Below are 14,219 nucleotides of genomic sequence, written 5' to 3' on the forward strand. Positions count from 1 at the left end.
GGTATACCTTTCATCCTGTGGTTTGGAAGGTCAAATAGCAAACCCAAAGTAGCTCTTAGGCCTGGATCGGAAATGTGGAGCCATGTGTGTGCCGGTTGGTGGGGCTTGCATCGTGATGAAGACCGCATCGGCTATGTGGACCTTCACAAAGGCAGCCATTCTCATTTCTGCAATCTTGTTTGTTTAGTTGTTTAGTCGTGTCCAACTCTTTGTGACCCCCTGGACCAGAGCACGCCAGGCACTCCTGTCTTCCACTGCCTCCCGCAGTTTGGTCAAACTCATGCTGATAGCTTCGAGAACACTGTCCAGTCATCTCGTCCTCTGTCGCCCCCTTCTCCTTGTGCCCTCCATCTTTCCCAGCATCAGGGTCTTTTCCAGGGAGTCTTCTCTTCTCATGAGGTGGCCAAAGTACTGGAGCCTCAGCTTCAGGATCTGTCCTTCCAGTGAGCACTCCGGGCTGATTTCCTTCAGAATGGAGAGGTTTGATCTTCTTGTAGTCCATGGGACTCTCAAGAGTCTCCTCCAGCACCATAATTCAAAAGCATCAATTCTTCGGTGATCAGCCTTCTTTATGGCAGCACCCAAAATGGCGCTGGGCTCCTCATTTTAAGTGCATTTATGGACCTCATGTAAGTTGCATCTATTCAAGTCAACAGTGTGTGTGTTCAATTCCCAGTTATGGTGATGGTGCTTCTTCATCCCACCGGCAATCACGTAGGGCAGGGCTCACTAATGTTCTACTTTTGAGATGTGGTGGACTCCCATCATGTCTGACCATACTTGATGGGGCTTACTGGAACTGTAGTCCAAAGCACTAATGTTGTTTTCCCCTCATGCAAAAGGGTCAATCAAGCCTGCCCAGTGACTCCGTAGCACTGGATCCAGTAACTCTGAATAGCTTCCTGCAGTGTAGGGTGCATATCCTGTACACCAGGGATATAGAAACCTCAGACCTGGGGGCTAAATGCACCCCTCCAGATCTCTCTGTCTGGCCCTTGGGATTCCCCGTAGGTCAGACACACCACTAGCCCTGTTCATCGCTAAAACAAGTGATTTTACCTAACCATAGTATGCCCTTGAACCAGGGTCAACCGAGTATGCTTTGCCACCTGAGGCAAAATGGAAAATGATGACTGCTGCCACCGCCTGAGGCAACTGGAGATTGCCCAGGGAAGCCCTGGCATGCTGAAGGCAGTGGCAGACCATCCAACTGTCCCTATTTTCCAGGGACAGTCCTGGATTTACAAAAGTCATTCCAGTTTTTGATTTGATCCCAGATTGTCCCACTTTCCCTTAGGATATCCCTATTTTCATTGGATAAATGTTGGCAGGTATGGAGTTATGTGACTTCTAAGTCAAGTTGACAAGTAACTATACAACCTTTAATATATATATATATATATATATATATATATATATATATATATATATATATTAATTGTCCAGTGGCACCTTAGAGACCAAGTAAGTTTGTTCTGGGTATAAGTTTTTGTGTGCATTCTAAAGAAGTGTGCATGCACATGAAAGCTTATACCCAGAACAAACTTACTTGGTCTCTAAGGTGCCACTGGACAATTTTTTTATTTATTTTGACTGTGTCAAACCAACACGGCTACCTACCTGAATATACAACCTTTAGAAGGCAGCCCATATAGGGAAGTTTTTAATGTCTAATGTTTTATTATGTTTTTATATATGTTGGAAGCCACCCATATTGGCTGTGGCAGCCCAGTCAGATGGGCCGGGTATAAATAATAATTAAATAATAATAATAATAATAATAATAATAATAATAATAATAATTATTATTATTATTATTATTATTATTATTAAAAAAATAAGGTGTCTCTATTTTCATCAAAGAAATGGGCAACAAGTGCAGGAGGCAGTGATCAGGTCATTTCTCAGGGCCTAGATGTCCCCAGCTTGCCGCCTGAGGCGATTGCCTCACTCTGCCTCATAGGTGGGCCAAGCCTGCCTTGAACTGTGATAGTATCTCTTGCTTGCCTGGAGGTATGTGAGTATGTAAATGTCTAGTAGTAGGACAGTCGGTAAAAATGCCGATATGTGCTTTATATTTAGGCATTCAATTACCTCCCTCTGTGCCTAGGGTGCATTCCTGTCTACTCACTGGGAAGCATGCAGACATATCTCACGCCATGGACCCTCCAATCCAGTCCAAGAGAACCCACAGGTTGCCCCAGCCCCCAGCCCCAGCACTCTATCTAGTATATCGCAGTGGCTGGAAATGGAAATAAACAGATTGATTAAATAATGCCAACCATGCAATGATTCAAATCATCTCCCCTCCATTGAAAAGAACAACAACACAGAAGCTGTGTTATTAAAATTTTGCCTCTGTTTGGCACGGAGTTAATCTTTGCTTTGTCCTGTCACAGTGTGCGCTGCAGATAATTGGTCATGACTTCATAGGAAAGTTGAAGGCACATCAACATATCTGGGAAGATTTTGTGCCCATTCGCAAGCACTGTGTTCTTTGCGTGGGAGGTGGGTTTGCAGATTTGCCCCCTTCATCATCAGGGAACAGTTAAACATCTCTTGTTCCTTGCTTATTTCTCATTGCACTGTTTGTTCAGTGCTTTCTTTCCAATATGGAAAATAAATAAACAGGTAGAACTGGTGGTGGAGTGGAGGTAAAAAACAAAACAAAACCAGCACCCCCCTTTACTCCACTCTCAGATTGAACATTGAAAAAGAACCCTCAATTTGGGGGAAGACAGGTAAAAGGAGATGGATGTGCCCATTTATCTCTGACCTTCGCAGAAGGAATTCTGTCAGATAGGCGTAATAAATTTTTCTTCTGCGAATGGAAGGAGCATAAATGTGCACCATCAGGAAGTAAAAAGTGTTTATCCGTGTGCCTTAGAAAATAAATCAATCACCTTAATTTCTCCCTGTCGCTTCCAACACTATTTCCCCATCTGTCCCTGTTGGCAGGGGCAGGGTCTGTGTATAATGTTGGGGTGGCCTTTGGCAGGGAAGAGAGGGGTGTTCCTTAGTCCACCCAAAGCCCTTAATATGTTTGTAGGAGGAAAGATGCCACTGGAACTTTCTGGCCTTTGGCTCAGTTAAAAGCTTTGGGATCTCATAATGCACACCTCAAATAAGATGCAAAGATCATAAGGCTTGCAGGCTGGTGGGTAGTTAACACTCACCTTTCCACTGAGGATTCTGGGGGCAAGAGAGTCCTTTGCATTGGGATGGAAAACAACAGGGTTTTTTTTGCTCATACAGATTCATCAAAGTTATTCCACCTACAGCACAATCCTATCCTATTAAGTTCAATGAGACATTTTGCCAGATAAATGTGTACTTGTGCATGTAACCTGAATTTGATGGAGTGATCTTCTTCTTTGGTGATCACTCATAGCTGAGTAAGATTGTCTTTCATGAACACAGTCTTAACAGTGAGTCCGTAAGTGACTTTGGAGGCTAATTCTGGATCCACATGTCCTTCCACAGTTGGGACATAGGTTTCCAGGTGGGAGTTGATCACAGTGAGAGTTTGCCAAATGTGCCTTCCTCTTAGCTCGTTTCTCCTTTTCACCCTGAGTTCATGCGTCTTCTAAGTCCTCAACACCTTTGGTAAAGGCTGTTTTCCAGACACTCGCAGGCCAGTGTTTCCCAGTTATCAGCGCTTATACTACTATACTATATTTGTTTAGATTTGCCTTTAGAACACCTTTAAACCTCTTTTGTTGTCCCCTGGTATTTCAGTGGAGTGATAAGTGATCCTTGACTCTCAAATGGTGCCTAGTGGCATCTATTTCAGACTGTTTCAGAAATAAAACAGGGCCATGTTCCATTTTTGGGGGAAATGGTTTGACTTATTTATGAGTCATTCCGAAATGAGCTATGGTTAACTTGTCCATCTGTTGCTTTCATATGAAATGGAATCTCCAATTATAGGTGCTACAGATCACCATGTGGAGAAGTGGAGCAGGATACAGTGGTACCTCGGGTTAAGTACTTAATTCGTTCTGGAGGTCCGTTCTTAACCTGAAACTGTTCTTAACCTGAAGCACCACTTTAGCTAATGGGCCCTCCCACTGCCGCCACGCCGTTGGAGCACAATTTCTGTTCTCATCCTGAAGCAAAGTTCTTAACCCGAGGTACTATTTCTGGGTTAGCAGAGTCTGTAACCTGAAGCATATGTAACCTGAAGCGTATGTAACCTGAGCTACCACTGTATTGAATTTCTAAAATGAGATAAACAAATCCCAAACCTGCTGGAAATCTGTACCTAAGTGTCTATGGACTAGTTGTGTATTCATAGAATCATAGAATCATAGAGTTGGAAGAGACCACAAGGGCCATCCAGTCCAACCCCCTGCCAAGCAGGAAACACCATCAGAGCACTCCTGACATATGGTTGTCAAGCCTCTGCTTAAAGACCTCCAAAGAAGGAGACTCCACCACACTCCTCGGCAGCAAATTCCACTGTCGAACAGCTCTTACTGTCAGGAAGTTCTTCCTAATGTTTCAACTGCACTCATCTAGAATGAGGACAGCAGACACAGTGAATGGGTTGCACTATGGGACATGCTTTCCTATAATAGTAATGTTTAAGGGTGCACACCAAGATTAGCAAAAGGGAGGGAGGGAATGAGGGAGGGAATGAGGGAGGGAGGGAGGGAGGGAGGGAGGGAGGAAGGAATAGCAAAGAGGGCAGATTCTCAGGATTGGAAGAAATTTAAGGACTATCTACAAAAATATTGTAAACTGTATGAATGTTAAGAAAGATGTAAGATCCGCAATAAGATGGTTCCAACAAATTAGTTACAAAGAATATAAATTTAATTGTGACTGAAAGAAAAGACAAATTTTGGATGAACAATATGTTAGAACCAGAGTGTTTTAAATTATAAGATTTGAGATTTAATATTGGATAATTAAATGATATAAATTGAATTAAGTGAATAATTTGCTAGAAGAATCTATGTGTTTAGAAAGCAGGAACAAGAGATGTGAGGAAGTCCAAAGATGTGAATGAAACGTGGTTAATGAGAAAGATCTTGTTGTTATCTATGTGGATTTTTGTTTTATAAAATTAATAAATATTATTATTAAAAAAAAAAAAGATTCTCTCCAAACTCTTAAAAAGCACTATGCATGCATCACTTGCATAAATAACCCAGGTCTCTTGTCACATGAATCCACAGCAGACTGCACAAAGCCACTATCTGCATTTGATCAGAGGAGGAAGCAGGAAGTACCAGAAAATATAAGGGAAATAGGGGAAGGGAAGAGATGGAGGGGATGGAGCACAGGCAGCTTAGAGGAGGAAGGAGGTGGGATGAAGACAGGATAAAACAGAGTAGGAGGCGAGGGGGCAGGGAAGGGGTGAACGAGAGTGATGAGGGCAGAACCAGATGCAGCTGGTAGGAGGAACTGAGAAGTCAGAGCGAGGGAGGTGGGGTCGACAGAGACAGGGATGACAATAGACAAGGGGAAGAGGTGAACAAGCACATGAGTGTGGGAGGGCTGTAAAGGAGCAGAGCGACAGAAAGCAGGAAATGTCAGGAGAAGCATGCAAGCAAAGAGGAAGGGAAAGCAACAAAATGAGGAAAACAGCAGAGAAGTGGCATGGAAGATGGACCAGTATGGGGAAGGGGAGCAAGAGAGTTAAAAGGCTTGTGTGACAAACTCAGTCCTTTTACAATTCCACCAGAGGCAGATTTAAGTGAGAGTGAATGGTTCACCTGCACTGGACTGGGTGCAGAGCTGAGAGGGCGCCACAGGGGGCACCAAAATAAGGATTTAGAACGGAGTGTGGGAGGCAGGGTGTGTGTCCAATTTTGGCATCGCACAAGGGGCCACTGAAATTTAAAAGCCCAAAGTCCGCCTCTAATCACCACCCCACCCCTTTTGTTGTGGGCCCAACATTTTAAAAGTAGAATGAACCGGTCTCCCCAAACTCAATGCAGAATTACTTGCTGCCAAATTGAGAGGTAGAAGATGGTGTGTCCAGCTGTGCTCACCTGGAGAATCATCAAAGGCTAAACTTCTCCAAAATGAGGCAAGTCCCTGTTCTCACCAGACAGAGGACACCATTTACATGTTCAACAGTCTTGCTCGCTGGGCTTAGCAAGAAGGAGAATTTATTCTGGATTGTTCCCTCCCAGTTTTGCCTTGCCCTCCACTCAAGATGAAACCCAAGATAAGCCTGGTTTAGCCTGCACCCTGCCTCCCCAATTCACTTTTTGCTTTTGATGAATTTGGCTTGAAAATTCACAGTGCAAGAAACCAACTTACCTGCATGGTGCTAAATGGCTTATTTTTCTTTTATACCTGTTTGTGGAATTAACCATCATTGGTAGTAATAGTAATAGTAATAGTAATAGTAATAGTAATAGTAATAGTAATAGTAATGCCCTCCATGGACTTTGTTTTCCTAGCTGAGTCAGCTGTCCAGTTGCAGAGCTAATCTCTGTGACCTTCTAATAAAAAGGCCTTTCTTCTTCTACTTCTGTTGAATCAGCCTTACAAAAAGCACACATTTAGCAGCTTGAGCCACTTAATGAATAGTAATTTAGAAACCAATTTAGCCAGGTACTTTGGCATGCATATATATTTTATGGGCCACTTGCGTTGGCAAGAACCTAGTTCTCCTTAAATGTATGGATGCTCCCACAGTGACAAATGGACTTAGATCAGTTCCTGAAGGCCGAAGTAGATATGATGAAGATGCACACATGCTGTGTGGATGCGTGTAGAGTCTGGATCAATAGTGTGAGTGTGCGTTCAACTTCTAAAACAACGTACCCCATACAACACTATCCTCCATCCAGGCATACATGGGGTATTATTACAGTTCATAGAATCATAGAATTGTAGATTTGGAAGGGAACCTGAGGTTCATCTATTCCAACCCACTGTATTACAGGAATCTCAGCTACATCACCCATAGCAGATCTAACCTTTGCTTAAGCATGGGGTTTTCCAGAGTTTTGGAGTACATTGACAGCCATATGCTAAGGACACACAGTTCTACCTCTCCTTTACATCTGCAGGCAAGGCAGTGGATGTGCAGGACTGATGTCTTGCCTCTGTAAAGGACTGGATGAGAGACAACAAAGTGAAGCTTGGGTTACACTGCCTCTGAAGGAGCGGGTACATAGCTTGGGAGTACTTCTGGATCGGGACATGGGTGGCACTGTGGTCTGAGCCACTGAGCCTCTTGAGCTTGCTGATCGGAAGGTCAGAGGTTCAAATCCATGTGACGGGGTGAGCTCCTGCTGCTCTGTCCCAGCTCCTGCCAACCTGGCAGTTCAAAAGCACGCCAGTGCAAGTAGATAAATAAGTACCACTGTGGTGGGAAGGTAAATGGCGTTTCTGTGCACTCTGACTTCAGTCACGGTGTTCCGTTGCACCAGAAGTGGTTTATTCATGCTGGCCACATGACCCAGAAAGCTGTTTGTGGACAAACGCCGGCTCCATCCTCCACAAATGTGAGATGAATGCCACACCCTATAGTAATCTTTGACTGGATTTAACTGTCCAGGGGTCCTTTACGTTACCTTTACCCTACCTTTACTTTTGGATCCTTTGCTTTCACTTGAGGCTCAGGTGGCCTCAGTGGCACAGAGTGCCTTCCATCAGTTTCGGCTGGTGGCCCAGCTGCACCCCTGTCTGGACAAGGATAGCCTAACTTCTGCCACCTATGCTCTGGTAATCTCTAGGTTAGATTACTGCAATGTATTATACATAGGGCTGCCTCCGAAGATGGTTTGGAAACTTCAGCTAGTGCAGAATTCAGCAAAATGGGGCAAAATGGTTTGAGCACAGCACAATGATCCTGGCCAGACTGCACTTGCTGCTGATTAGTTTCTATGCCCAACTCAAAGTGCTGGTTTTGAACTACTAAAGCTTAAATGGCTCAGGACCGCAATACCTCAAGGACCACCTCTTTCCATATGAACCAGCCTAGACCCTGTGATCGTCATCTTCTTTGTGTGCCTCCTCCATGAGAGATCTGGAAAGTAGTAACACAAGAATGTGCCTTTTCTGAGGTGACTACCCCTAAGTGCAGAACCTGACATTTGTCCCTATTGAAATCATTTCTCTTATTTTGGAGCCAGTTCTCCAATCTGTTAAAGTAATCTTGAATCAAATTCTGTCACTTGAGGCGTTAGCTAGCCCTCCCAGTTTGGTGTCATCTACTTTTTTGATGATGATGAGCATCCCCTCATTGCAAGCTCTTTCAAAGCATTGTGACACTCACTTGATAGAATGAAGTATATTTGTGGGACTTCCATTAAGAAGCGGTAAACACCCTCCAAGCAGGATTCTCCATCATTACACCCCATGATGATGACGTTGAAGAAGAAGAGTATGGATTTGATATCCTGCTTTATCACTACCCTAAGGAGTCTCAAAGTGGCTAACAATCTCCTTTCCCTTCCTCCCCCACAACAAACACTCTGTGAGGTGAGTGGGGCTGAGAAACTTCAGAGAAGTGTGACTAGCCCAAGGTCACCCACCAGCTGCATGTGGAGGAGCGGGGAATCGAACCCAGTTCACCAGATTACAAGTCCACTGCTATTAACCATTACACCACACTGGCGTATCATGAGTGTGATAAACAGTTATCAGTGTGCCTTGCCTCACAGCCATCCTCCCCGCCGCCTGCATTTTAATATCTTAAAACAGCCTTACCCAACCTGGTGCCCTCCAGCTGTTTTGGACTATAGCTCCCAACAGGCTGGGGCCAACTGTAGCTGCAGTTGAAAACAACTAGAGAACACAAGGTTGGGGAAGGCTTCTTGACTCAATCTGCAGCCTAGCTTGGTGAAAATTGATGAATTGTTGCTTCTAAAAAGCAGGACAGCACTTAAAGTCAGACCTAAGCATTACTGTATTCAGCATGTGATTCCCCCCACCCCCCATACAAAGAAAGAGTCCAAGATGACCCACTAGTGATGCATTGAAAAGGCTTCTCTTTTCTTAGCCCGCCACTAGCTTGATGGTTCTGTTGCCATTACAAGGTACCCTATTATGGTGCCATTAAAGTGGCTTTCAGGTGATATTCAGTGGACTCGAGAACAGGTTAGATATATAGTGCTTTTGGAGCCTTAGGACAGTGCTTTCATCTTGATGATCATAAAAGGGGAAAGGAAGCTTGAAAGATGGCTTATTTTGTAATAGGAGAAGCACATGCCTCTGTCTCGCCCGCCCATCTGAACTTTAATGTTCCTTGCTAGTGTTTAAGGCCCCTAATCCTGCACTATGTCTTTTAAGTTGAAGGATCTGAATCCCTAGCCCTGCCTTTGCATCCTAATTACTGTTTGCTGTAGCTTTTGGGGGCTTTTTAATGAAGATTAGGGGTATCGTTTGATGTATGCAAAGCAGCAGCTGACGAGCAAACACAGCAAATCAGCTGGAGCCTGTCATCTTAACGGAGCATTTCTGACGTGGGCGCTGCAGGGCTGTTAGTGAAAAGGCCAATTCATTTGTCTCCCTTTGAAATAAAAACAAGATCCCTCACGTTTCAATCAAGAGCTGGGCCGGGATGTGTCTGGAAGGCTTTTCTTGGCGCCTAGAATGGCTGTTGCTTCCATAGGTATTGACATGGCAATGCATGTAAGTTGCGTCCTTGATAACAGTGGAGTGAAATTGGGAGAGCTGGGGGGTGGGGAATGCTACTTGAACAGATGGATCCGTGCTTATATGGTGCTGTGCTTTGGAAACTGGAACAGATTAATGCCACGAGGGGAGACCAAAGGAATGGCAAAAGAGGAACAGAGGCATTTGAACTCATTCATGAATCATTTCCAACTGGTAGCTTTGCCTCTGGGCACAATAAATAATACCCAAGCAGAATATTTATTAAACCCATTTTTGGGTTTTAATAGAGAATTAGAATTTGGAGTCGATAAGCTTTTCAGATACTCAAGCCAGATCTAGCTTCATTTTTCACATCTGCCACTCAACTTGCTTTGCTTATTTGTTTGATTAACATTAAAAAGTTTTCAGGCCAGGAGTTCCTCTTCTAAACTTCTTAAAGCTTAAGTGTTGTACATATTTTATTTTACTTTATTGTGTGTGTGTGGGGGGGTGATATCTGGAGGGAGAGAAGTTCTTGCTTCTGTAGATGTTGACAGAGTGTTTCTTGAAAACCACAGCCTTAATAGCAGTGGATAACAAAATCATGAAGGATAACGCTGCCAGTAGCTACTAGCCATGATGGCTGTGCTCTACCTCATCGGTCAGAGACAATACCTTCTGAAAACCAGTTTCTGGGAACCTGCTGTTGTGATTGGGTGCTGCTTGCAAGTTTTCCACAGGTCTGCCACTGTGGGAACAGGATACTGGATTGAATGGACCATTGGCTTGATCCACATCATTTGCCATGATTCTGTGTGACACAGTTCTCTATCCAAAATTAGCATTAGAGATTAGCAACATGGGGTATTTATGGGATTTGAACCAGGGCCAGATAACATGTTTGCATTTATTGTTAATAAAAGCGTAGGAGAGGCAGAGGGAGTTCAAGCATGAATAATTCTTCTGATAAATAGACAATCTCCTGAGAAATTTTTTCAGAGAGCTATTCACAAGCTACAGGTCAAGAGGCAGTCTATATAGCAGCTTCAGAGGTCTTAACGTTGGAAATAGCCAGAGTTTAGTTTGCCGAAGAGGAAGTGATTCGTGGATGTATTTTCTTGACAGTACAAAAACACCAAGTAACCATTTCCAATGCACCCGAACTTCCCATTCTTTTTCAGTGCAAAGCTCCCTGTGCATAGGACATGGATGGGGGAGAAATTTGATTCAGTTCACATTTAAAGTTGAATCTACCAAATTCACCCTTTTGGGAACAATATGTTAGTCGAAACACAGCCATCCTTCAAAATGCACACTTCTCCAAATTTTGCAGAGCAGTTCTCCAGCCACGCAATGTGTACGGAAATGTTCATGCTAGTGTAGAGTGGATTTTTTAAAAAAGAAAATAGCATGCAAAGATGAATTATATCAGGGGAACATGCTTTGCAAAAATGTCTCTAGGGGGATGAATTTGCACTTACGAAGGAAATTTCATGAGAACTTTTTTTAAAAAGTCAAAAGTGATACATAAATGTGGAGAACTAAAGATAAGGTTGAGAAAATGAGAAACCTGAAATTGACAGATTCGGCCGTTCCTACCTTCCTAAGGGACCTCAAGGCATAGGGGATCTTTCTGGTTATATGTACCGCATCATGTCCATTCAGCAGTTTGTCCTTTCAGCCAGGAACAAAGATAGATTTGGTAAGGTGAACTTTCTGCCCCCCTTTAGGCCTTACTTTCACTTTGGGAGGTTTCTGACCAAGATTGATGAAGGCTCACAAGAAGCTAATACCCTTAACATGCAATTTCTTTGTTCCTGGGCATTTTTCCGTACAAATAAAAAAGAGAGAGGGGAGAATTCTCCATATTGCCAGCAAACCCATCTTTTATTTTTATTTTTGCTGGCTTTTATTGCAGGTTGCCAATTTGGCCTGTTCAATTTCCAATAACGAAGAAGGTGTAAAATTAGTCCGCATGGCAGCAACCCAGATTGATAGTCTGTGTCCACAGGTAAGCCATATTTGTGCATGAAAAATATGTCTGTGCGTGTATATACTTGGAAGCCTTCTGCAGTATTAAAGAGCATAAGGTGCTTGACATAGAAAAACACCCGGTACGAAGATTAGAGTCTTGTGCCTTCCATTATATTGTTGATTGCCTTGCCCAAATAGCGAAAAATGCATTTGTATACTGAGCCTCGCTTAATGAACGGAGCGATCAAAGCACACAGCTGGGCTTTTAATGTAGTCTTTAATCAAATTGTTCTTTTTTTCCCTTGAGAAGGGTCTCTCTCTTGCTCTCTCTCTCTCTCTCTCCCTCTCTCTTTCTCTTTGTCATTGCTCACAAGAACCAATTTTGACTCATAGGTGATAAACGCAGCCCTGACATTGGCTGCCAGGCCCCAGAGCAAAGTGGCCCAGGACAACATGGACGTCTTCAAAGACCAGTGGGAGAAGCAAGTGCGGGTTCTCACCGAGGCCGTTGACGACATCACTTCTGTGGATGATTTCCTCTCCGTCTCAGGTAACACCATCCAAACAACATCCATTAAATGAACAGGTGGAATTGTTCCAGGATGAGTCTTCATAAGCCAAGCCAAGCTTTATCAAAGCATGAATCACTTCCCTTAGGGCATCTCTAAGTGATTTTTCAATACAATGAAACTATGAAAAACCTAAAAAGTAACAATTGCATATATAGGAACAATACAACACACACACACAAAGAGAAAGCGATTTGAAACAGCAGCATGTGTATAAAATCAATTCAAATCCAATACAGATACCAACATGGATATAAATCTCAACTTATAGGCTTGTTTAAAAAGGATTATATTCAACAGGGCAATAGAGACTGCATTTTCTTGATATATAATGGGAGGCAGTTCCAAAGGGCAGGTGCTGCCATCTAAGTATGTGAGCCAGCCCATCAAGAAGAGGCCATATTTTATAATGGTGATGCAAAGCATGAGCCATTGAAATGAAAATGGGCTTTCATAAGTATATAATATAAGAAGAGCCCTGATGGAATCCAGCCAAAGGCCCATCTGGTCTCATAGTGGCCGACAAGATGCCCTAATGAGAAATGCACAAGCAGGATCTGAGTGCGAAATCACTTTCCCATCCTGTGGTTTCTAGTGACTGGTATTCAGAAGCAAGCTGCCTCTGACAGTGGAGGTAAAGCATAGCCATTGCAGCTAGTACACATGGATCCATTGATGGATCCTACACATGTCCAACCTGGTGCTTTTTATATGAATTATTATTATTATTATTATTATTATTTTCATAAGTTTTATACTCCACTTGGTTGTCAAAAGCATCAAAGTGGTTTACAAAAAGATAAAACAAGAACCAGAAAAATGCACAATACTTTAAAATTTGCAAAAGCTAAAATACCAAAACAGATTAAGAGCACCTCAACTTTCTAAGCATCTGGGGTAGGCTTGTCTGAACAGGAATGGTTTTTAGCAGGTGGCAAAAAGAGTACAGTGAAAGTGCCTGCTTGATCTCAATAAGCAAGGAGTTCCAAAGTGTAGCCACCGCCACACTAAACAATCAAGTTCTTACAGATGTGTTGTGGGTATTGTGCCAATTGTGCCGGTCGAAGTGGTCAAGTGGGCACATGTGGAGTAAGGCAGTTTTGTAGGTAAACTGGTCCCAAGTTGTTATGGACTTGATAAACTAATAGTTACACCTTGAACCTGGCTTGCTAGCAAATCAGCAACCCGTGCAGATCTCTGAGTACAGGAGTTAGTTCCCATCATCCCTGACCACTGGTCCTGTTAGCTAGGGATGATGGGAGTTGTAGTCCCAAAACATCTGGAGGGCCAGGTTTGGGGGTGCCTGAGTTAGATGCTGACAAAGCCTCACTCCTGGCATGCCCCACAGAGGAACTTACGATCTTCAAATAAAAACACCTTGAGGGTCCCAGGCCTCAGAGAGGTTAGGCTGGCCTCAACTAGAGCCAGGGCTTTTTCGGCTGCGGCTCCAACCTGGTGGAACGCTCTGTCACAAGAGACAAGGGCCCTGCAGGACTTGACATCTTTCCGCAGGGCCTGCAAGACAGAGCTGTTCCACCTGGCATTTGGTCAGGGCGCAGCCTGACCCCCTCCTCTGGCAATCTTTACAAAGCTTTAGTTTATGGTTGCCATCAATTTTGATTTTAATTCATTTTTATAATGTTTTATAATGTCACACTGTTTTAATGTTGTTAGCCGCCCTGAGCCCGGCTTCGGCTGGGGAGGGCGGGATATAAATAATATTTATTATTATTATTATTATTAGTCATGCCACAGCATTCTGCACTAACCGCAGCTTCCATATCCAGAATGAGGGATGCCCCACGTAGAGCGCATTGCGGTAATCCAGCCTTGAAGTAACCAGCGCACAAACTGCAACACATAATATTACACGGGATAAGTACTTGTACCTACGGGACCGCCTCTCCTGGTATGCCCCACGGAGGACCTTAAGGTCCATAAATAGCAACACTCAAGAGGTCCCAGGCCCTAAGGAAGTCAGATTAGCCTCAACCAGAGCCAGGGCCTTTTCAACACCGGCTCCAGCCTGGTGGAACACTCTGTCTCATGAGACCAGGGCCCTGTGGAATCTGATTTCTTTCTGCAGGGCCTGTAAGACAGAGTTGTTCC

The 14,219-nt window shown here is 43.7% G+C and overlaps 1 protein-coding gene across 3 annotated transcripts in view; it reads left to right on the top strand.

The window, feature by feature from the left end:
- Nucleotides 1–14,219, top strand: part of CTNNA2 (catenin alpha 2) — a 562,131-nt gene that overhangs the window by 458,356 nt on the left and 89,556 nt on the right. For all 3 annotated transcript variants that reach the window (XM_079990774.1, XM_079990775.1, XM_079990773.1), the window contains exons 10-11: nucleotides 11,486–11,578; nucleotides 11,935–12,091. In XM_079990774.1, coding sequence (XP_079846900.1) covers nucleotides 11,486–11,578; nucleotides 11,935–12,091 — 250 coding nt within the window. The remainder of the gene's footprint in view (nucleotides 1–11,485; nucleotides 11,579–11,934; nucleotides 12,092–14,219) is intronic.

The sequence above is a fragment of the Podarcis cretensis genome, assembly GCF_951804945.1.
Source record: "Podarcis cretensis genome assembly, chromosome: 9".
NCBI lineage: Eukaryota > Metazoa > Chordata > Lepidosauria > Squamata > Lacertidae > Podarcis > Podarcis cretensis.